Source organism: Antrostomus carolinensis, unplaced genomic scaffold, assembly GCF_000700745.2.
Source record: "Antrostomus carolinensis isolate BGI_N321 unplaced genomic scaffold, ASM70074v2 scaffold49207, whole genome shotgun sequence".
NCBI classification, from domain to species: domain Eukaryota; kingdom Metazoa; phylum Chordata; class Aves; order Caprimulgiformes; family Caprimulgidae; genus Antrostomus; species Antrostomus carolinensis.
The window spans coordinates 4,904-30,219 of record NW_010326241.1 but is presented as its reverse complement, the minus strand read 5'-3'; the positions used below and the strand labels follow the sequence as shown (position 1 = coordinate 30,219).

The window sequence follows — 25,316 nt, the reverse complement described above, 5'->3', positions numbered from 1 at the left end:
GCAGGGCGGGGGGGGGGGGGGGGTCTGGGTTTGAGAAGAGACAGATCATTCATCTGAACACCTATAATTTGCACGATCTCGTTTAGAGCTTCCTACACTTCATTTTCAGCATCTCACAGAGCCGGAGCTTAGCTTTCCCATACGGGACTCCCCAAATAGAAGCCAGCCAGCCTCCTCCTCCCCTCCCCTAAATTTAGAGGCCATCTCTGAAGCTTTTGAACTAAGGAACTTGTTCAAGATCAATAGGCAAGTGTGGCAGAGCTGGAAATAAAATCACGTCTGCTGACTTGCAGCCTTGTGCTCAGTTCAGGTACTATGGTCAGGCCAGCTGAAATGCAGAAAGTAAAACAGTGAAGGAGAAATGGGCCAGTATTAATCCGCAGGGCTCTGGCAGACTCTGAATACCTGAAATATTTGGCAGCTGAGACACTCTTTAGTCATACCAGCAATCTTTTTCTTCCAGAGATTTTTGTAAAGGTTATACTAATTTCAACAACTGATTTATCTTTTTTTTATTTTTATTTTTTTTCCCCCTCCTTCTGCTGGGTCACTTTTTATGCGATGTGCTCAGTTCTCTCTCATCTTCTGTTTTACGTTTAAAACAAAAACTACGAGCGGAGAAGCAAGTGGCAGCTCTCAGACTTTCTCTGACTATTTTATTCTATTTTCTCCCAATGAGTGTTGAGGAACGTGATCAGGGTGGTGAAGTCTCCTCCTGAGTCAGCTGCGGTGGGGTGGGGGTCAAGCCAACATGCTATGGTGGAAGTGGTGACAGGCCCTGGCAGATCGGTCACTGCTGCATTCCAAGTAACTTATTTTAAATGACAGAAACAATCCAAATATGGGAAATATTTGGAGATAGGGGAGTGGGTGGCTCTCCCAGATTAGTCATTCAAAATGAGTTTAAGCAGTTGGGCAAAGTGAAGTCAGGGTAGCATCAGACACTGATCATCATCTATTGGTTTTCCTCATCTCTTCTTAGTTCATGGGAAGAGATTTAGACTCATCCACAGCCACCAGAGCTGGTGGATGGTGTGCCCAGAAGGTGCACTCCCACCACCCCATATGACCACGGCTGCTGACCTCAGGCAGTTCTCCACTTGCACTGTGGATGCTTCCTACGGTGGAAGACTTCTAAACATGTTCTTCCAGGCCTGCTAGCAACTGGGTGGTTGTGTCAATAGGCAACATCAATATTGACGCACAGAACTTGTGACTGCAACTATTTTAAAATTGCTGCACTCAGTGACCCATGGCTGAGGAAGCCAAAGTGCCTGTGCTCAGCTGCCTTGTGCTGTGGAGACACAGAGGAATGGGTGGGAAGCAGAACCAGTATTTGGCCGTGGCTCCTTGGGAGTCCTTGCTTGGCTGGGAAAAGGTATATACTGAAAGCTGCACTCAGTAAGGAAATGAAGAAGAAAAAAAACTTGGTGTGGGAAGAAACAGTGCCACCAAAGTGGATTTCCATGTGTCTGAGCTCTGTGCAGTCTGATCCTGAGTCCAGATAGGATCTTGTCTGTGGTGGAGATCAATACCTGGTGCTTCAGGGAAAGCTAAAGATGGCAAGAATAGCCAGAGAACCTCTAGATGAGTACGTGTTGCTCTTTGCAGAGGTGAGGAAATGCCTCCCTCTTGCAGACTAGTGATCAGTGTATGCTCTGTACCAGCTGTTCACCTGGAGATAGCAAGCTGTTGGATGAAATTGATGGTTCCGGACATGAGTAGGTTTCCTTTGTCGTGTATCCTGACTAATAAAGATGAACGGGCATGGAAAGAGATAGAAACCGAAGGTGTGAGATTGGAGTTCTTCCATTTGACAGCCCCATTTACCAAGTGTGTAGACCTCATATATTCACCTGAAGATTACAGTTCTCCCAGAGCATCTCTGGTGGGGGAGCAATCAAGGCAGATCCAGCACTCAAGTGAAGCTTTGTTTGAGAGGATGCTATCGTGCAGCAATATGGCCAATTAAAATATAATATATTGCATAATAAACATATGGTGCAGAATTGCTCTACAAGGCTGCCGAGTCAGTGGGTAGCAGGGGGCTAGTGCTTCTGAGCTGAGCTGTGCACAGGAGGGTGAGGTAGAGCAGCCGTTACACTCGTTCACTGACAGATAATACTTACATACTTTTTTACTCTCCTCTCACTGTTTCCTTTCTCTCTAGGCCATATGTTGACCTAGTGAATATCCTGCTCACGTGTGGCGAGGAGGTGAAAAAGGCAATAACAAGAAGCGTCCAGGCCCAGTGTGAACAGAGCTGGGGAAGTCTCTGCTCCATCCTGAGCTTCTGCACCTCATCTGTGCATGGTGATGCCATCCTGGGTGCCGAGAAGAAGCCAGGTGAAGCCAGCAAAGCTGCTGCTGGCCGTGGGGACGTGCTGGCCCACTCCAACTCTGACCACAGGGAGAGCTCACGAGCATCTAAGGGAGAGAGAGGTACCAAGGGCCACTTGAATGCCCATGCCCGGGTGAAAGCTGGGGGCCATGGTCCCAAAGGGGCACATGGGATCATGGACCGGGCAGATGAACTGTCCGACTTCTCTGACATCCGGAGGTGAAAAAAGGCACCAACTCCCTTCCCCCTCCACTGGAAACCTCCTCCCTTAAGTCCCATCTTCCTATCTATGGACATTCCAAAGCATTTCCCATTCAGAGGTCAAGCACAGGGCATTGCACGATATATATGGACCTCAGCAACAGTGTATATAGTAGCAAAGGGAGAGCAGTGGCAATGGGTTATCAATCCAGCAAACTCCACACTTGAGCAGCCACCAAACGTGGCAAAATGTCTCCGACTAAATTCTTTTCCCCTTTTTTATGAAATGGACATCAGCTGAAATTTAGGATCTTGTTTGGGGGTTGTTGGGTTGTTTTGGGGGTTTGTTTGGTTTGGTTTTTTTTCTTGGTCCCCTTGGCTGGGGAGAAGGTTGAAGAGGGCTCTGCCAGATTGCATGCGGCTGCTTGTGGCTTAGCACCTCCGAAGGTTTAGGGCACAGTCTTACAGCAGATGGCTGAATTCCAGGGGGATTTGGTTTCTGCCTGTGGCTGAAAATGCAAGAGCTCAAGGCTCTCCATGTGACGCTCTCTAATGAAATAGCAACCCCGTCTCACACAGGAACCGTGCGGTCTGGAGCTCCACCGCTTTCTCTTAACTAACTTCTGAGCCATTGTTCCCATCTGGGTGATGTTGCCTAGTTTAAGTGTCCCCTGTTTGTTTTTTTAACCACTGTATAACTTGACACTTGCTACTCCAGTCACTTCAGCATATTGAAGGCAAGTAGTCAGCTTCCAGACAAGGCAACGTGACTGTTAAGACTTGCACAGTATGGAGGACCCCCAAGAGTATGCTTGTGGACCTCTGAAAACCCTGTGCATATTCTCTGCTTATACCTGCCCGCTCAGTGATACAGGTCCTCCACCCGGAGGGACAGCCCAAGCTTACAAGGATGGGCATAGGCTCAGACAGTGAAGGACCCCATATACTCGGTTCTTCTGTAGGGCTGCTTTAAAGGCCCATCAGAAATCTGTCTCTCCTTAGCTGTAGCATGGTGTTGTTTGCTGGGATGTAGAGCCCCACTCTAACCTGCCTATCAGCTGTGGTTTATCCAAATGCCAAAGATAAGGAGAGGGGGTTGATGTGGGGTTTTTTTAATTGTCATGCAGATAATGACCACCAATCTCTGCAAAAGGAGTTACTAAAGATGAAGAGTGTCAAGAGCTTATTGTCTCTAAGCAGTTTTAAGTGTGAATGAGGTGTTTGGACACATCTCTCCTACCCCCTATGCAATTATAATTCTCAGGTTGCAGATCTGCAATCCTATATCCCCAGATACTGTACTGGAAATTGAGGTTACAGCATCCATGGGGACAGAAGGGTGAGCTCTTCAGCTTCCTCTGGAGAAAAAGTGAGTTTTCTTAGAAAGTGGGAATCATACCAGGGATTTGAGCCTTCTCACTTAGAAAGTTTGGGAGGAAAGCTGTGGGGGCAGGAAGGCAGTTCAGTAGAGACAGAACGTACCCAGTGAACTAGCGTACGTCTTGTCGCATGGTGGGAAGGAGCTGTATAAACAGTAGAGGGTGTTGGAATTTGGCTATAATTTCCAACTCAGATTTTAGTTACTGCTAAGTGAACACAGCTCCTAATAGCTATATTCAGGGTTTAATGCATGTATCCACCCGCAGAAGTTACAGGCATTGCTTTTAATAGAAGCCACGTAGGAAGCAAGAGAGGACCATTAAGTTGAAAAGGTGTGTCTCTATGTAATCACCAGGTCTTTGTTTAAACAAAGACATGACCTCAATCCTGCCTGATTTTAGCTAAATTCTGTGAAAAAAAAAAATCAGTTCACTTAATTGGGAAGAGGTGGGATTGGGCCAAGTACTGTAGCAGTGAAGACCATGCTGACGTGAGGAGCAGAGCTCCTGGCAGTGAGCACCAGCTGCCCTCTTGGGTTGTAGTACGGCTCTCCCACGGATGAGGCACCCAGGCTGTCCCACAGAGGAGCTTGCCAGGGTTGGTTCAGCCCTGCCTCTGATGGCCATCTCTGCTCCAAAAACTAAGTGGCTGCTGGTGGTACCATAAGAAGGTTTCTAGCTGTGCCTCCATGGGTTTCCTGTGAGCATCCTCTCCCCCTTGGTGGCATAGAGCCACCATAAAGAACAAGCTCAAACCAAAAAGACAATCCAAGTGTTTTAGCAAAAAAAAAAAAAAAAAAAAAAGCCAAACACAAAACAGAAACAACAACTCACTACCAATGTAATGTTCTTGCATTGAAACTAAAATGAGATCCCTGTCTCATTAGAGGTCTGATTCATCAATGGGAACCAAACATAGAGATCTACATCCTTGAATGTCAACATATCACCTCAGCATGCATACAGTTTTATTTGTATTCATTTGTTCTGTGGGGAAAATTGTATATTCCCCTTGTTTAGTCAATGAAAGTTTGGGGGGGAGGGCAAGCTGTGGGTGGGAGGGATTTTTGTATAAGGCATAACTTTTTTTTCCTCTGTGTGTGAAGATTTTATGTGTTTATCTACTGATTCCACATATGCTATTATTGTAAATATTTAACATTTCTATTTATTATAGTGTCTCCATTTAAAAAAGAACACTGCTGGCTATGATAATTTAAACGTACGTCATGACCTGTGTTGTATATATTCATGCCACTAGTATGGGGTTTTTTTATGTTTAAAGCTGCGTAAATATAGTTTTATACAGTTCCATAATGTTATTGACAGCATAAATCATTTATTTATTGTTAAACCTTCTTTCATATCTAACAAATAGGGTGCGTTTTACGTGAGATTATTTTATTGTGACATCTACATAGCCTTAATTCTTTATAAAAACAGAAAAAAAAATCCATTTAGATACTGTATGATGCTTTAATTAACATTCCTTATGAACTTGCTGTTCATGAAGGAGGTTTAGCTTAAAAGCCAAGGTATGAATGTTTCCTTTACGCTTTGCATCTGGAATGAGCCTTGTTCTGGAATGAAAATACTGGGAGAAGCAAAATGCCTACTGGAAAAAGATAGCAGTAAACCCTGGAAAATGCTGTCCTAACTTAAAGTGCTGAACTAAAAGGAAAAAAAGAAAAAAAGAAAAAAAAAAGACAAACTGTCCTTAATTCCAAATCTCTGGGAGAAAAACATACTAGTTTTATCTTGTGTAGAATTTGCAGCCAAATAAGCTTCTAAAAAAAGAAAATGCATATGGCTTTAGACAAAGCTCTGTACCTTTCACACTATTATTTTCCTTAAACACTAATAAATGTTTTGAATAAGTCTGTGGCTGGGTTTTGTTTAGCTGGAATTTCAGCTGCTGCGATAAGGGGTAAGAAGAGCCCTCTGGATCTGGGCCAGCAGCTTCAGCCGAGGTGGGCGGAGGTGATCTGTCTGCTCGGCCCCCCTCCAGCCCGTCCTGTCCCCTGTGCCAGCTGGGCAGTGGCAGGGGTGTCCTGACTGGGGCAGGACATGGGGACAGAGCCAGCCCTTCCTCTCTGTACACCAGGAGAGCTGGGGCAGAGACCTTGTCACCGCAGTGTCATTCCCCCCGGGGAGGGAGACCTCGTTGGCTGCTTAGCTGAGGCCTGGCAGCTTGGTCTGAGGGCAGAAAGGGAGATGCGGAACAGCGAGGATGAAAAACACAGGGAGCAGAAGCTTGTGCCCTTCTCGGGCTCAGCCAAAGCCCCTGTGTGTTTCGGGAGGTTTATCCCTTAGCAGGAGCCATGGATGGGGTTCACTATAGCATGTTGGAGCCACATCATCTGCTTTAAATTAGTCTGTATTCAGGTTAGGAAGGGATGTAGGCACATGTGGGTTCATTCTTCACACTGCCCTGATGAGCTTGGATTATGAAAGTCCCTGGGTAGGTGGCACGCTGTGCTCAGCCAGGTTGGCTGTAAGTGCAACTCTGCATCCCATTAAGTGCATCCCAAAAGGGCCAGGAAGGGGATCTGTGACTGACCACAGCACCCGCCCATGGGTGAGGTGATAGCAGCCCCCAGCACTGGGCCAAAGGCCTAAGTGCTGGATTTCAGCCAGACCCATTAACAAATACAACAGCAACACTTTCTAAAAGCTGTAACAGCTGATAAGACTTGTCTTGCATGTATAAAAGACCCAGTCAGTTAATGTAATAGCAAGAGTTATCCCTTCAAGATTTTACCTTAAAAACAGAGGACATCCATTTGGCTCTCCACTGTCAGCTATTAATAATCTGTCACTAAGTACAGGCACATACAGCAGCTGTAATTCTCTCTCGGATCTCTCCATCACCATCCCAGCAATGATCAGATATCAAGATTTTAAATGCTTACTGGAGTTTGAGCAAAGGAGAAAAGCAAAATCCTAAGATTTACAAAAAGCAATCTGCAGAAGCAGCACTTTGTGTTGTCTCCAAAGTCATTTTCATACAGTGTCAGGGTGTAGGCAGCAAGGGGATGGGGAAATTATAGAATCATAGAATGTTGTGAGTTGGAAGGGACCCACAAGGATCATCAAGTCCAACTCTTGCCTTAGCATAGGACAGCCGCAAGATTCAGACCAAGTATTATGAGAAAGCACCTCAGAACATAAAGCACAGATTTTTTTTTAAGACTGCTTGCATGAAAAAGCACATTTTTAACACTCCTTCTGTGGGGTTTAAAAATAACTAATCCAGTTGAAGCCTTTGGATGAGATGGGCTTCACAAGCCTAAATGTGCAGCAATTTTTGCAGCAATCTAGAACCTGTAGCATTTCTTTGCCTTTAGGTGCAACAGCCCTTTATAATCCTGCCATGGATTGTCATCAAACAAGGGGGAAAGTGCAGCTTGCCAGCAGCAATGTGACAGAGTTTGGTGGGATGTGATCTCAGACCAACCTGCAGTCAGGCTACAGCCAAGGAATAGCTTGTGCTGTTGGACCACTCATTGGCATTAAAGATCCTACTGCATTTTTTTGCAGGAGCTGGCCCACATCGTGGCTGTGACGCAGCTAAGGTAACTGCATTCTGCCCTCTACCATCCTCCTTGCAATTTCAACTAGAAAAGTTATTTTTCATCTCCTGATGCGTAAAGCAGTGAGACTGCATTCTGCTGCAAAAAGTGGCTAGACGCTAGTGATGGAGAAGTGACCCTTACCTTCCCTTAGGGCATCACATCTCACAAAATAGCACAGTAAGTAACAGAGTGCTGACATTAAAAAGTACAGAAGCACAGGGAGAAAAAGAAGCCCTAAAACAGACTGCAGAGCAAGGATTCTGCATTGCACAACCCTGAGAAGTGTATAACTTAAAATGTGTTTTAATACCAGCATACAAGTCTGCTTCAAGACTGGAGTGATCTTCATTCAATTTGGTCTGAGTCACTTAACAAGTGAGCTAAGGAAAACCAAATCAAGGCAATTAAAATTGCAAGTACACGTCCACACATAGGTCTCACCCAACTGAACCAGTCTCACCAAGATCCATACACGTAGTCCATTTGGATTTATTCTCCTATAGGCTCCCTGTCTAGCCTCCCAAAAGAACAAAATTAATTCCAGATATTGGCTTGCTCAGGCATACCAAAACATTTACAAATATATATGGCAATTTACATATGTCAGCCCACGTAGTGAGCTGAGTCAAACCTACTGCCAGTGCTTCTGCATTCGTCTTTACGGGTTCTGAGGCATTGCCCTTCCGAGCCCACGCTGGGAGATGCCAGGAGAGCCAAGGCAGCTCCAGAGCAGCTCTGGGCTGCGTCACACCTGATGAATTCATCACAGCAATCTTCCCAGGTGAGGGAACAGTTAAAGCTTGCTGGGAAGCCTCTCAGCAGTGCATTTTTAAAGCTATTTCCTGACACCTCACCAGAAACACAAATCCCACTCAGTTTTCACTGCTGTTCGTGTTTCCATGCTCTCCTCGCAGACTCTCGCAGGGAAGGTTTCTCTCACACCTGCTAAAGTCAGAAATTGCTGCATGCTTCCCCAGCAACAAATACAGCACATCTTCAGCCCTGAGCAATGCTGGGCAGCCAGACCCACCACGGTCACCTGCCCTGTGACCAACCAAAGATGAATGGTGGAGAGGGGGTGCCGGGGGGTGCAGCTGGACCTCCCTGGAGGCAGGAGCTCTGATGATGCCTCACAAGGTCCCTCCCTGGTCTGTTCCTGTGGTCCCAGCACTAACAGGTCCTGCCATAGGGTTGGGGATAAGCATAACCATATAATTAGTTAAATCCTAACAATTTGTGTTTCTGTACATTTTCTTTAGGGAAAAACATCCCAGCCAGTGGAGCATTTAATTTTGAAATTAAAACCTCATGTCTTTCTTGACTGGGAATGTAAAATGGGAACTTGAGGGTTTAAAGACATGACAAATTATGGGAAGCTGCAGGGGCTGAGAATTCCTATCTCCAAGGATGCCGACTGTTATAGCCTTGACCTTTTCTGCAAATACCATCCTCCCTTATAAAAACGTTGCTTGGAGTTTATTTAGAATTTTTTTTTTTATATAAGAAGTCGTCTTTGCAGAGTCTGCTGTGAGGTTGTCCACATAGATGGGGATACAGCTTTTTTTAAGGGTATTCTTCCACTGCTGGAAAGTAGTGCCTTCGGGGCAGTGCCACTGCAGTGAGCTCACTGGACCACGACAGCAGCAGCTCTGGTGACACTGCAGAGATCAGGTCTGAGATGTGGTTCCGAACACGAACCTCAGTAGGGCTGAAATGGAGCCCGAGTTGGCTTACATGGTGCAAGAACAAAATGCCACTGTGGCACAGACAGTGCCAGCTTCCCTGGTGTCACTGGAAACACAAGCTAATGGAAAGGCTAAAACCAGGCTGTATTTGAACACAGCACAGCATCAGCCCTCCACTAAGATATTATGGTACATAAACCCCACATCCATTTTTAATTTTTTCTGCAGTTTGTATCTGCTTTTCTCTATCCCACAATCACATCAAACTACATTTGTCACTCATGAATAATCCCACTTACATTGCAGAGTCTCTTCCTACCCTGGAGAAAAACGCAGTAGGAGGTGTGGGGAAGCTCAGTGAAAGCTGACAGCCAGGAGAGACTGGGAAAGGCCTACAGAGTGCCTTATTTAGATGTCCTATTTTAAGATAAAATGAAGAGGAACTATGCACATTCAGCATTTTGTTAAATTGACATGAAATCAAGCCACTATGAAATCAGTTTGCAGAGGGGTGCGGTGCACATGCTTGAAGCCTTCTTGAGAATATTATTATTATTTATAATTGCGGTAGCTCCTAGCTGTTAGCAAGTCCCAACCTCGGGGCTACCGATCTATATATCACAGGAGAGAGTCCTAGCCAAAAAGAGTTTCCATCACCATCAGTAAAAGAAAACATTGTCCTTTGTCTCTACTCGCAGAAAATTAAATAGTGTCTACCTGGGCACTCAGCACTAACTCACTGCACAAGATGCTTCGGAACAGCAACCGCAGGAATTATGAGTTTTTCTTTCAGATCTGTCACCTACACTTGCGGGTCCAAGCGCTAGCACAAGATGATGAGTCTGCAGAAGCCCATTAATAGCATTTTAGCCTGTACAAAAAGAGGGAGTTAAAGCAGTCAGGGTGCCTTGGAGGGTGCAGAGGATGTCTTGGGGAAGCTGAAACTGCTCTGCAGCAGGAAAGGGCTCCCGAGGGTCCGGGCAGCCCATGGCGGCAGCCGGCTGACTCCGCAGATTCCTGGAAGAGAAGATGTATTTTGTGGCTATCTGCATTACATGGACTAGTGAAAGCTGGCCACAGCCGATGATCCAGGACCAGGGAATGAGTCTTGGATAATAATTAAAGGCCCAGTCTTGGGTTCACCAAAGCCTCTCGTAAAACATCTTATTGATAATAGTAGGACATTAGGATTAGGCTCCTGCTGGTGCTGGGAATCACTGCAGCTTTCCTAACTACATAGGCTTATCAGGAATAGTCTTAACAAAATCAAAAAATAGATGAGGCTGAAAATAATCTGTTCTCAACATCCCACATTCAGAAATGCCTGGATCTGAGGCACAAGGTTTTTTTGCAGTACCTCCTAAGCACAGACCATTTGCAAACCATGGCAATCCACGGTGTCTTTCAACAGCATCCAGAATTGTACGACACTTTAAATATGAAAAAGATAATACCTGAATGCTACTTTTAAAAACCTGAAATCAAGTTTACTAGACTTTATGACATTATATACCATATTGCTTGAATTCTGGGCATCTTACACATAACAGCCTCTCCCTTTCCTTCTGTTGGTCACATAGCACAGCTCTAGTACAACCTGGAAAAGCGGCGAGACCCTGTCTTCAAGGGAGAAAAGACCAGATACCCTCCCAATGAAGATGGCAGCAGGATGATACCATTTCTTTGGGAAAATATAGTGATTATTCCCAGCAATAGCATAGAAGTAAAAAACTTGAAAGGTGGAGTAAAAAAAGACCAGGAGACGGTACTGAGAATATGTGATGATGCCATTTAAGCACATAAACTCATTTAGGAGCTTGCTTGGAACAAGCTGTTCTTACAGTATTGCCAGACTGACCAGAAACAAGAAGAGCATTAAGGTCCAATTGACCAATAAGTTGGTCAAAACTTCTCTCATGAGACTGCCAGCCAAATTTGTAAACATCGAAGGTCAGATAAACATACAAATGTTGCAACTTACTGGATTCACATTCCTCTGGTGATTCACCTATGTTTTCTTCTGTCGGGACGAAGGGTTTGAGTGGATGGTGGGCAGCTAACAGGAGGATCATGTTCTCTACCAGCATGAGGCACAGGCAGGACAGAGAGAGCAGAGCCTGCAATTGAAAGCCTAAGCTTCAGAGGAAAAAGAAACCCCACTCCCCAAAGCAACACCCATTCTTATCTTTCAAAGAAAAAGGCAAGTATTTTCCAATCATTGCAGTTCTCTCAAGGATGAGAAACTAAGCGAACCTAAAATCCTTCAGGGGCCATAAAACCTGACAAGCCATTGTAAACCATCTACTACCACCGAGGGATTGCTTTGGAACAACATCAGCAAGAAGCACCTGTCCAGAGAGGTGGTTCATCTGTACCAGGCACAGCATGTGCCCAGCAGCCTGAAGGCAGCAAGGACAGTGTGAGGCACAGCGCTGCCAGAAGGACAGCTACATAAAAGGTACAGGCTAGTTTAATTCAACAGACTCCCTCCACCCCTCGTCCCTGCCTGCTGACCGTATGAGGCACAGTTGTGGTGAGCACGCTCTGTCCTTCAGCCTGTAACCGGCAGAAGCCAGACGCTGTCACAGCTGCTGCAGGATCCAAGGTTGTCCCCTGGCTGTGACTGCAACACCGCAGGTGTAGCTGCACTGTGGTACACCCGTAGTAACTCTTGCGCAACCCCAGCTCTAATACGCTCAATGACACACACACCCGCAAACGCAGGTTACTCCTCTGGCAGAAATACAGTGAGGCCAGTCCTGGGGACCGTCCTATGGGACTGGCAACTCTGCAGCCACATGACACAAGGGTTGGTGCCCCTAGTATGGTATCTGGTATTGGATAAATAAAAAATAATCCTGACTGCAGCCTCACAGCCCACTGAAATCACTGCAAAAGCATAAAGCTGGCTCCAAACTGCATGCTCTCACCAAAATGTAAGTACGTTTGCATGATGCATCTCAACAGGATGTAGAGCGGATGGAAAGCTGCCCAGCAGAAAAGGACCTGAGGGTGTTGGTTGACAGCCGGCTGAACATGAGTCAGCAGTGTGGCCAAGAAGGCAAATGGCATCCTGGCTTGTGTCAGAAATAATGTGGCCAGCAGGAGTAGGGAAGTGATCTTCCCCCTGTACTCAGCACTGGTGAGGCCACACCTTGAGTACTGTGTTCAGTTTTGGGCCCCTCACTACAAGGACACTGAGGTGCTGGAGCATGTCCAAAGAAGGACAACAAAGCTGATGAAGGGTCTGGAGTACATGTCTTATGAGGAGTGGCTGAGGGAACTGGGTTTGTTTAGCCTGGAGAAAAGGAGGCTGAGGGGAGACCTTCTTGCTGTCTACCACTACCTGAATATAGGGTGTAGCAAGGTGGATCTCCGTCTCTTCTCCCAAGTATCAAGTGATAGGACAAAAGCAAATGGCCTCAAGTTGTGCCAGGTGAGGTTTAGATTGGATATTAGGAAAAACTTTTTTACAGAAAGAGTTATCAAGCATTGGAACAGGCTGCCCAGGGAAGTGGTTCAGTCACCATCCCTGGAGGTATTTAAAAGATAAGTAGATGTGGCACTTCATGGTTTAGTGGGCATTGTGGTGCTGGGATGACAGTTGGACTCGATGATCTTAGAGGTCTTTTCCAACCTTAATGGTTCTATGATTCTATGTTACCGAGCAATCTAGTAGTGCACAGTCAGTGGGGTCTTCGATACCCACGGCATCAGCTCCCAAGGTACAGTAACTGAGAGCACAATTAGCTAAAATGCTGTATCTGGCAGTAATAGTACAACAGGCCCCAGCTGAGGCTGCAATATCCTTGTTCTGAGTTCATATGAAAATGGCAAAAAAGGACTTAGAGTCCAACCATATCAGGGGAAAAGGTGGAGAAGGAAAAATAAAGACAAAGAAACATCAATTCTTATCCATAGGATCGTGTTGATTCCCACTCAGTGCTGTCTGCAAATGGAGCAAATCTGTAGCAAAACCATAGAGGGAAACAGAGAGCAAGTGAGGATACATTGATAGTCATCCCTACACCTGTCCTGAAGGCTGGCTTTATGAAATGGTCAGTGAGGCATCAGATCCTCACAAGTCAAGGTTTTCTTTTCTGATTATGACCAAGTGCCATTAGTTTCATTTCAGTATCGCTGTACCTAGTGACTGACTGCAACCTGACAGAGCTCTAACAACAGCAACTCTGTCTCTAAGCTATTGAAAAGCAAGAGAGAAAGAAGAGACACAAGGAAGAAGGCCATCTCTGCTACGTGTGACACTGCTGCTAAGCTTGTCCTGCAGTTTGGATGCTTTCAGCGCCAGAAGGTAAGGAATTAGGGTTTATTCGTGTTGCAGAGCTGTGCTTATAAGGCAAATAGAAAGAAAGATATCAGAAGAAAAGGAGGATGCAAAGCAGGGACTGCATTAGCTGCCTTTAACTGCTTTGGTCTTTTATAAGATGGTAGAACTGACACCAAAACAAAGGCTAGGAAAGACAACCCCACTGTCTCCAGACTCAAAAAACAGTTGCTAAAGCCTATCCATGGTGTAAAAAAAAAGCTGTGGGAGCATTTGCCAACATCTTCACATCACTAGTCAGGAACTGCGCAATCAGCCGGGAGAAGGGTGGGTGGATCAGCCCAACATTAACAAGCCCAGCTGGCTCTGCCCTGTGCCCTTCTCAAGAGTTTCCAAAGACAGGGCAACAATTTACCATAAAGAGGCCCTGGGGCACTGACGCATTGTTTTATTTCTGGCTTTGAACTTCAGAAACATCCAGGATTCATGGCCGTGTGCCCTCGCTCACACCAGGTGAATTTACCCAGGGTCTCTGTTTCAGCCTTACAACCGTTGGAAAGTTTCGGTGCCTGCTTTCCATCTGACAGCAGCACAGCTGAACAAGAGAGATGCAAAACTAATCATATGGAGAAGGGAGCCAAAAAGGGATTCCAGCAACATGAAAACCAGAGGGAAATGCCAGAGTCATGCTATCTGCCATCAGTATCTGTGACCCTTCATTTTCCAAGAAGTAGCAATGACAAGGCAGCTCTGTCCAGGTGAAAGATATCAGCAGGGCTAATTGTAGCTGAGCAGACTGATTCTCATGGCGATGCTGTTATCTCCCTGATTCCAGCTCCCAGCGGCTGCTGTCACTGCTCATAATATCCAGCAGCAAGACAGAAGGAGAAAGGAAGAGAAAGGGGGAGAAAGGAGAGAGGAAATAATGAAGAAGAAAGGAGAAGAGAGGGAAATAACAAACAGAGGGGAAAGTGTAAGAATAGTCAAAAAAGAAAGGGAAGAAACTGAGGAGATGTGGAAAGAAGCGAAGGCAAATGGAAACCCTTAGCTGCTCCACAATTTCCTCTTAAAGGAGTTTCAAGAGAGTGGAGCTGATGAAAGAAATTGCTCACTGTGGGTGGATGGCAAGAGGCAAACTCAACTCGTCCCTTCCCTGAGGAGGTACATCTTCTGCAAGGAGAGACTGGGCAGATGTGGAAGGCACAGAGAGTAAAGAAATTACTCCAGAGACATTGCCTCTCTGCTGACTCTGCCGCTGCTTGGTGTGTGTAGAAGGCTCAAGAAGTTTAAAAAAAGGTAATAAAAAGGGGAAGAGCACTACTAATGAGCTGCTAATGAGGCTCAGCCTGTGCACACAGCACAGCACAAAAGGGTGGCTGCTCTGGTCCCTGAAACCTCTGCCTCAAGAGCAAAGGGGTATGCTTTCCAGAGGGAAGGGAAGGGAAGGGAAAGGGAAAGGAGAAGGCCAAAACACTGATAACTTTGCATCCACTACCACCACATCCCCTGCTATTCCTGCACCCATCCACCAATTTTCTGGTCCCTGCCCATCCCTTACAGTGCCCTACTCTGTTTCCAGATTTTGGACAGACCCAGCTTCAAATGGGTAGGAGTTCTGGGCAAACTGCCTGCACAGTCCCGAGCCGTGCCCTGCGCACACTGGGAGCCTGCTGTGCACGTGCATGGCCAGCTGGACCTGTCAGACCTGCTGCGGTTGGCAAGTGGGTCTGGGCCACGTGATTATTACTCTTGTTATTCCTCCTCAGATCCAAGTAAATACCTGGTACAAGACTCCATGGACCAAGGAGATGACACTCAAAAGAGCCACAGCAAAGGATTAAAGGAGCAGTGAGAAGTGACTTGCTCAAGTGCATGCAAGAGAACAACACTGATGACTAGTTCGACATGGAAGGGGTTTGTTGACAAAATACGGTGTTAAGAGCTAGCTGATGTGTGCTAGGTTATCCAAGACCTCCATCCAGGGCTGGCAGGTATGACACAGGACCTCCTGGAGACCAGTGGCCTTCTGGAGCAGCAGTTGGAGGCCAAGTAGGACACCTAAGTTTGCAAAATTGACTACAGGCTTGTTCTAAGAGCATTGTCTGATGCCCCAAGCCAGGATTCAACTCTCTGCACTGCGGAAGCACCTCCAGCCAGAATTTGTAAGCAGAGTCATGTAAGCTCTGAGGGAACAGGTCCAAACCCCTCATAACAACTCTTAGGACCGTGTGCCTTAGGAATAAATGTCATGAGGATGAGAACAGAAAATAACACATTGTACCCAGTCAAGGCCAATCTCATCAACAAAGCCAGCATCAGCCTAAAAGCAACCTACTGGGTTATATATAGACAGCCAGTGGGTACTCTCAGTGTAGACTAACATTAACTTATTAAATTTTATGTTTTCATTTCACCTACATACATTTTAAATGACATTAGAAATAGAATCAAACTTATACCATAATCTGTTGAAATCCTTTGCACTATAGAGAAAAATTGCACAAATCATACTTGATGACAGCATTTTAAAGGAAAATCGAACTGCTGAAATGGTGGAAGCCACAGACTACGACCTGAACATGTCAAAAAACTCAACAAGCCTTTGATGACAATAACTTTTACTGCAAGTATGGAAAAGACAAGAGTTGTTCATTCTGATTTATTCAATCAGTTTGATTGAGGTTCTTTATCATTCAGGTGTTAATTAATGACCTGAAAAGCATTATTTTCCTCTTCTAGCCATGAAAAATTACTTCAGAATGCATTCTGCTAGTACTAAAATCTTGAAGACCCTGACCAGGAAAAATATCTCATTTAACTCACTACTTAAATAATCTTAATACATCAGCTTTACACGCAGAACAGGCCTCTGTATACTTACTTTGGTTTCCATATGTACTTGATACATTAGACAGCTTCATTTAGATAATAATTCCTTCTCATTATTTCTTTTCTGAATTCCCATTTCAATCCTGATAAATTTTAAGATAAATCACAAAAGAAAACCAAGTCTGGCCAAAAAAGAAGAAAGGTGCTATGCATCATTTCCTCACATAATAAAATCTCCTCCTGAGAATCTGAATAAATGTACTATAAGTTGCATAACTGTAAGTAAATGTGTTCAGGCATGGCAAAACCCAGAGCAAACGTAGTGCAAGGGCTGTATTTAGGGCTCTGACCTACATCCTCTGATCAACCACAGCAAACCAGTTTAAGATGCCCAGAGAATTTTGCTGTGGCTTGCTGACGACATTCACCATTCCTGGAGCAAAACAGGCATCAAGGGATACACACCTCCATCTCTGGAGCTCCAGAGAGGAGTTTGTTACATCAGCTTAAGCCATCGACAAAGGTCAGTTTGTCCCCCAAAAAACAAGCTATCAGCCTGAAGAACTGGAAGTGCAGCTCGTCCTGTCCCACAAGAACACAAGACGGCAACTGGCACAGTAATATCTTAACCTGCTGCCACTGGATTCACCAGAGCTCGTTAGTCAGAAAGTCTGACTGCAAACAGTCCCACCACTGCAAACCAGCAATTCTGTGAGGAAATAACTCTGACCTACATCAGCCCAGGGCAGGACTAGAATTCATGACATGAACATCTTGATTTAAAGCTTTATAATACCAGTCATCTTAATCACTCTGATATATACCAGCCCACCATGCCTCAAGCCAAAGCTGCTCTTCTCTTCCTGTGCATGACACAGGAAAAGGCACAGCGATATGGCATAGGCAGATAAGGAATTTCCACCCCTATTGCCCTGACACCCCCATATCTGTAGAGCAGGCAGGAGATGGAGGGATCACCAGTGAGCCAGTTTTCTCTGGGCAGGCAGAATCAGGGCAGGTTAGATGCAACCCACAGCCCACCCCAGCGTTGCTGGAACTCGGCAGCCCTCCTTCTCCCTGCACCCCCAGGTCCCCCCATGCTGCCAGCAGCTCCTGCACCCACTCACAGCCATAAGCATAGACTTGGCAGGAAGTCCCTGTCCTCCAGCAGCGATGTCTGCTGCAGACTCTGGCTCTCGCAGAGATGCATTTCCCTATTCTGCAGCACCATCTTGCAGCAAGAGAGAGGAAAGCACCTCTCGCAGACAACAGGATGGAGAAGTGAACCTACAGGACAGTCTGCACTGCAGCTGCAAACAGGAGCAAACCAGGCAGTAGATGAAAGATCTTGATTATGGATGGAGAGTTATGGCCTCTAGTATCCCAGAAAAACCCCAGCATCAGCACTGTGGCTCAACTGACCTTGGGAACAGATTTCAGGATTCAGTATTTTACTTCTCACAGCCCCTTTTCTGCCTACCTCCCTTGCTGATGGCTTCTTGTCACCCAACTAAAACCAAGATACCTGCTAAATTCTCTGCTTGAACAGTGCCCTGTGAGCACTGCTCCCAGCAGAGCCCTCCAGCACTCAACAACCTGCCCCATACTGGCACAGCCACATCCATAACAGGAAGAAAACAAGTGTGACTCCTCAGCACAAAGGCAGCAGCAGGAGTCTGAAAAGTCTGATATGTCCCCACAGTCTCTAAAATGTTGTTCCCCAGTCCTAGATTTTCCACGCTCCCTCCCATGCAGTTTTAGAGCATGAGGGAGAGCAAAGGATGCGACTGAAACCAGAGCAGCAACAGCAAAAGGACCCTTTACACTGTTCTGCTTCCCACTGTTTAGGCAATATCAGAGGTGATGAGAATGGGGAGAGGGCACAGAGAATATGGAGATGTTTGCTTAAGGTTTTCAGTTTGTTTGATGACACTCTTAGGTCTCCTCACTTCTGGAGGGGAACTTGGCTTTCTCCTGTCAGTATCTAGATTTCTCAGATAACTCTGAGAATAACAGCAAAGGAGGTACAAGTACTTAAAACAGGAAGAATATTAATTTAGAACCACCAAAAAATGGTCAATGGGCTCTGAAACAGTGGAAACTTGATATTAACTTTAAATAAGCTCTACGTGATTATTTCAGGAGCCTTTTTAGTAAAAGAAATTAAAATTTAAGAAGGCTATTTTCAGGAAAGTTACACTCAGACCATTTGTGTCATTAATTCTGAAGTTAGTTATCTTTTTTTAATGAGAAAAATGATCCAAATGGACCAAAATTACCTATCACCAAGACATTAGATTTTTTAATTCTCCAGTAAAAAAAAAAAAAAAAAAAAAAAAAAGTGGAGTGACGTGCAGCTGGAAAACAGGGCAAAGCTCATCCTCCTGCACGCTGCAGGGTGCATTTTCCCCTTTGTGTCAGTCAGTGTGAGTGCACAGAAAAACTTATTTCTATTAAAGAAAAACCCTGAGATCTTAACCAGAGGAGGGAGGAGAACAGCCACCACGTTGTGTGTTGACTCTCAAAGGCAAAGCTTTGTCTCCCTTTGGCAACACCAACTTTTCCCACAAAGCCGTGGCTCAGATTTGTACACAGCAGTGGGAAAGGAGTAGAAACTGTTTCTGAACTCGGTGGGTTGCACAAGCCACAGATTATGGCCGGGAGTACCAGTTATGTACATTTTGTCAAATTATTGGGTGTTTTGGGGTTTTATTGTTGTTGTTGTTCCTGTGTCTTTTTTATTCACAGACTCTTGAGCTCCAAACTCTGCATTTCCTGGCTCTAGCTGGGAGTACAGCTCCCGAATCTGCTTCAGTCTTTCCAGATCTCCATAGTTCTCACCCTCCCCTCCCTGCAGTACCTTTCTGTTCTCACTTGAAGGCAACCTTGCACCACACATGTCTATAAAAAGAACCGGGCTGGGAAAGCATTGCAGCTGCTTCACCCAAGAGCCACCCCACCTTACAGGTGGAAAGAGGCTGAGCTGCAGGCACAAAGGAGAAACATCTTAATTGTTCTTAGGAGGCTGGATGCATCAACATTTGCTCGCTGCTGACTTTTAATTTTAGTGCCTCTAAATGTGATTTCACCACTCTCCAATCACAGTCTTGTAAAGTGCAGGGAAAAGAGGACCTGCAGCTGCAGGGGAGCACCCGTGTCCCTGGGTGATGCCTCAGCGCTCAACACCTATTTTGGCTTTTCTCTCTCTTCATGAAAAACTCAACAGTGACTGCAATTAATAATGGGGACAGAGCAGGAACTCAATTTTTAGCAGGGACAGAACAAGCAGGAAAGTATGTAGATAAGAGTGATATTTCCTAATCAGCTGTCCCCTAGGAATTTTATCCTTGGATTCTCGGGGAGCCAGTTATCTCAGCCATTAGTGAACTTGTGAGGGACAGGTGAGATACCAGCAGACGGGCAAAGGGCAAAGGTAACGTCTCTCTTCAGAAGCAGGGGATGGGAGGAACCAGACAATTATAAACCTAGCTGCTTAACTGTGATGCCAGGAAAAATATTGGGAAAAATAAGTACCTGAAAAAAAAAAAAGATGGACAGAAGGACCCACAGACTGGTCAACAGTGAGTGGTACAACGTGGTAATGTGTTTTATGCAAAGTTGAAGAACACAAGGAGATACAATAGAGAAAAAACTAAGAGTCCAGAGCTTTGAACATGTCTTTTCCATTCATCTCAGGGAACAGACACATTGACAAATGATATACATCCACCTCTTGACACTACTTTGGAAAGAACAACCAATAACATTGCTATGCATTAAGCTGCATTTATGAAACCACACTTCAAAGCAGAGCAGTATTTAACATTTTCTTCCTTTCCTTCTGCTCAAAATGACCATCTGGCAATAGACTTTCTGGAATGGAGCCTTTTCTCTGGTTTCTGTTTGGGGACAAATCTGTGCCAATTTCCAGCAGTTCATGTGATTTAGGGTTGCAGAATATAGTTCTCTTCTGAAACGTACATGGGCTTGAAGTCAAATTCAGATACTGACAAGATCTGGTGTGAAGCAAGCTGTGGGTTACAATACAGTATTCCTCTACGTGCCTGCAATATGTCAAACCAGAAAGATTTGCATCCCTTTCCACACAGTCTCAGGCTAAGTGGTAAATTCTGCGTATTATCCACAGTTACTTTATTTGCCCTAAACTAACCTCATCAAACTTGTCGAAGTTTCATTTAAAACTTCTAGGAACTTTCATTTGAAACCGTAGGATGCAAGACCTTCTCAGATATAGCAGGCACAATTATGGTCAATTAACTTTTCTTTAAAAAAAAAAAAAAAAAAGGAAAACTGCAAGAAGCTAAGAGGCCTCAGAGGTCTCAAAGGTCTCAAGGGCGAAACCTCCCCTTTCAGGAGGATGTGGGAGTCTGGGAAGACAGTGTAGACTATCCCTAAAGGAAGAACAATTCTCCCTGTGGATCAGCCTGTGTTGGTTTTAGAAGCAACATCTGAAACTTTTAAGAACTCAAGTGTAGTGCATACGCTCAGCCATCACTGCATTCACAGGACCTTGGAGACAAAGACAGAAAAAAAAGTCTCCTCTAATGACCTGCACTGCCTCTGTAACTATCTGGTCCCAATTCCGCCTGGTCTATGGGCAAAAAATAGTAGGAAATGAAATCTAAGACCCTGCCTGGAAACTTCAAGACAGGTTTCTGATCTTTTTTCCAAATGTCCCAGCACATTGGTGACAGAGCTTTGAAACCTGGCCACGTCCATCTGGGACACAGAAGCAGGCAAGGAGCTGCACAGACAACTGGGAGAGAGCATCAGCACTGGAAGGGGAGCCAGGCTCTCCAGGCTGGGGGTCATCATAGGATTAAGCAGAGGACAGGCATGTGGCTCCCTGGGGAATGCCACCAGCCTCCCATTATTTCTCAGGAAAGTCTCCAGGAAACTATCAATGACTTAAACTTTTTTTTCTCAAACGTCTTGTCTTTCTGAGTCTAAAATTTGGGAGGACATTCTTAGAGTATGTTATAAATGGATTAAAAATATCTTAACTTTCATTGCTTGGAAATAAGATGTGGCTAAACAGTATTTCCAAGGGTAGAGGTTAGTGTCTAAGTAGAGGAAAAGACAGAGACAGTCTCTTTGCCATTGTGAACTGAATGAAATGCAAAAATAAATATCAAAACCCAGGAGCAGAAAATTCCTTTCAGCTATAATAGTCTTAGCCTTTTATTTCTATTTATTAGATCTGCTAAAGTAGGAGGTGCAAGGAAAAAAAATTAAAATAATCAAATCATGTTGCCTCTTTTCCAACAGCCCAGAAAGCAGTCCACAGTTTTCGCTGAAGTTTTTACCTATGCTTCATCTTTCCTTTTAGGAAATGACCACCTCAGAAGCCAGCCTAAAACAAAAAACAAATGTCTGCCAATGAGCCCGAAAATAATGTTGCAAAGTATTTGTGTTGGCATTTTGTGGGGGGTTTTTTTAATAAAAGCTGTTACAACAGGTTACAGCCCAGTCCGGACCATGCTGGTGTACAAGTGCTGCACAAACATACACTAAATGACAGATCATGTTCCAAAGACCTCCCCATCACTGGCAAGGAGACAGACAGGGTCTTACCACCATTCTGCAGGTGAAGCGGAGACAGATTTGAATCCCACCAGTGAGGAGCCAGCTTGGCTGATACAATTAGGAAGGCTCTAAGCTCAGGAGAGGTGGTGGGAGCACCTCCCAGGAGCTGCCAAACCTGCACCACAGAAAACCAGCCCTATTGCCAACATCAGACCCCTCAATGTGCTGTCTGTGGAGAGCCTGGACCAAGCCAACAGAAGAGCAAGGAGCAGAACTAGACATTCTGAGAGCCATTCCAGGGTTTAAAATAAAAATGGAGAGGAAATCTTCATGTCATTTTTTGTAAACCTGTGGGATTTTTTGCAATGGCTCTTGATACATGGTGAGTTGTCACCTACCCCTTGCATATCCTCCTGTTTGTGGTAGGTCTGTCAGGGCTTTGTATATTTTAGAAGCCAACTAAGCCAGCTGCATCCAGCAGAAAGGTGTGTTTCCCAGCTAGGGGTGTTATGCTGTGAGAATATAGTAGCTCTATTGAGATAACAACAGCATCGGAAGCATGTGGCTCTCAAATACCGGACAGCCACACAATCTACTCTAACTAGCTAATGTCGCCAGCAAAATGGAACAAGTATGCAGTCTCTTGACCAACTCACCTTCAAAGGGTTGTGTATTTTCATGGTGAATCTTTCTCCTCGATTTCTATTTTTCCTTCCAGGAAAGTCATTAAAATTTTAAATATCTCCATTTATACAAGAGCCACCTAAATTCCTGTACACCTATATCCCTGCATACATATGTGTGCGTGGCTCCTAGATCCAGCTGTGGAGGAAATAAGGTGCTGAGTTGGCTTTTTGACCACTTCTCAAATGCTTGGTGCTGCCTATGGTTGCAGACATGACTGCCTCCTGCCAAATAGTAAATAAAGCCTGCTCCCCACTCTGAAATTACTAGCAGTTTGTTTTGCCTTCTTGCCAGACAGGCTGTAATCTAATCACACACCCTGTGGCTTTACCCAGAAACGGCTCCTTCCCTTCTACTGTCACATCACATCACACAGGGATTCCTCAGCACCCACCGTAGGTACACTGGGCTGGGACTTTCTGTGCTGCACATCCTGAGGCAGCCTCCCTTATGCACATCTACGGAGGCCAAAATAAGAGGAGGATGTGTGGATCCAGCGAGTGCTGGATCACAAATGTTAACACAGCGTTACCCACCTGTGAAGCCGAGGGATGTTATGTCAGGAAACCTTGATACACAGTTTTCGTTTCTCCCAAGCAAGCAATAGCTCCAGCCCAGCAGTGGCCGTTGAACAGGAGCACGTGGGTATTTGGCTGTTCACAGCCTACAGACCTCTCCACTGTGGGTGCACACTGCTTATAGGGGACTCCTGCTGATAAAACTCACAGCTATTTTTAACAGATTCAAAAGCCACATGGTAGAAGTAAGGAACTACAGCAGGGCATTCATATCGAGCAGGTAGGGAAATAGACTGAATATGATGGTTCAAGCTGAAAAGAAAGGAAATAAAGAAGATGGAGAAAGCAGCAGAGAAGGGATGGACCTGGAGCTTGTGGAAAGGTTACCTAGCTGTGCTATTTTGCTTCAATTTGTTTGGGAGAAGACAACTAATACAATTAGTTTATCCAGCCAACAAGCTGGAAGGGAGTCCTGGACAAACATCCAGGAGGTGTAGGCCAATGGGTGTTGTGGGTGTCCATGGTGTCACATGAACTGCATCATTTCTCCAGGAGATGTAGCAGCAGCCAAGTCAGATGGCAAGCAGCCAGCCTGGGCTTACTAAATACCCAAAGCAAGATCTGCAGGCCTTGCTCTCAGATAAGCAGACATACTCATAACTAGATGCATCCTAGACTTGGACATATGGGCACATGGGCATGAGGGGCTTACCAGTGCCAAGGCTGACTCCTCAAAGCGCTTTGACAGAGCAGCAGGGCAGGCACAGATAGAGGTTACTCCTCTCATGACTTTCACAATCCTATCATTTCCTAGACTTGCACACATGCTCAGAAAGAAAACAACCTATTCCCCTGACTCCTAAACCTGGCTGCAGGGAATATCCTCCATGCACTGATGCCCTCCATAAAAACCAGTTCACCAACCCATCCTCTGACATCCTGACCCCAAATAGTCACATCTCTCTGTGGATCTTACCCAGCACTAATATTTTGCCCTTCTGCTCAGACCACCTCTATAATTAGCTTTGTTCTGACATCACTGTTAACCTTTTGGATCCACTAAATACAAGCAGTGTGTTGGAGAAGCTGAATAAGAGAAACTAATGAACCTCCCTTTCCTGGACAACCTGCCCAGGCTGTGTTTCACCTGATTAAAACAGGGTAAGTCCCAGTTCCATGTACATGGACACAGATAAGAGAGCACATTACCTGCTGAAATCAGGCAGGAGCACAAGGTGTTGCTCTGTATTACAGGAGGAAAGAAGCTCTGAGTTTGCTTCATAGACAGCTGTCAGCTCCTTGGACCCACCAGATGTGCTTTGGCCACAGCCAGGCTACAATCTACTGGCCATGTCAAATGTCTCATTTCCCCAAGTCTGCAGAGCTCAGAGAAAAGAGGATCCAAACAGTACCTTATCTTGGTAAAGTACTTTTCTGAAAATCAGTTGGGAACAACATGTTCAGCTATTGCCAGAAAAGATCACCAACAGCTATTGGCATCATCAGTCCTCAGTTACGTGGTTTCCCAAGTGGCACAAGGGATGACAGATTCATATTAATTCCAGTCAGCAAATGGATTATAAATACTCCTCCAGACAGTTGCCACCTGATAGGACTGTCCTTGAGTCCTCCAATTGTGGAAGGGAGTTGTCAACTCTAAATTTACCCACCAGCATGTATTGTATAAAACATTCTCCTCTGTGAGAGGTAGACACTTGTGCTGTAGCCCAACATGGATTAAACCAGAAACTGCTGGTTCCATCAACCAGACAGATGTCTCGCTATTGCTTATCTCAAGACTTCAATGGCAGAAAGGAGAGAGGGATGGGTATGACAGGATGTGTTGGTATATTGGTCATACAATTGCCACAGCAGTCCCATCAAGTTGGAGTTAATAAAGTGATCAAAAGCTAGGCCCATCTAACACCTTTCTGATGAGGTAACAGCTTCTGTTCCTAAGGATAGACTTTCCCATCAGAAAAATGTACCACCATGACTGATATAAGTAAACCCACTCCAAGGATGGGGTGTCCAAAACCAGATAGAGCTGATACAAAGCAGACTGCGGTAGTATTCCCTGTAAAAAGCAGCAAGCAGGATGCTAGAATTTTGTACAAATGGACTATTCACTTGAAGAACTGTAATTAGAAGGATTTAACTTTTATAAAATGGAAAGTAAACAAAAAGAAAGCAAGAGAGGAGCTCCACCATTTTCTAGCTTTAGAACAGTCCTAGTGTCTACAGATTGGGCAGATGCCCATGCTAGTGGCAC

The 25,316-nt window shown here is 45.1% G+C and overlaps 1 protein-coding gene across 1 annotated transcript in view; it reads left to right on the top strand.

Annotated features, from left to right (window-relative positions):
- The window catches only part of STC2 (stanniocalcin 2), a 4,415-nt gene extending 1,707 nt beyond the window's left edge, over positions 1-2,708 (top strand). Inside the window, exon 2 of the mRNA XM_029085841.1 lies at positions 2,171-2,708. Coding sequence (XP_028941674.1) covers positions 2,171-2,564 — 394 coding nt within the window. The 3' untranslated portion in view covers positions 2,565-2,708. The remainder of the gene's footprint in view (positions 1-2,170) is intronic.
- The last annotated feature ends 22,608 nt before the right edge of the window (positions 2,709-25,316 follow it).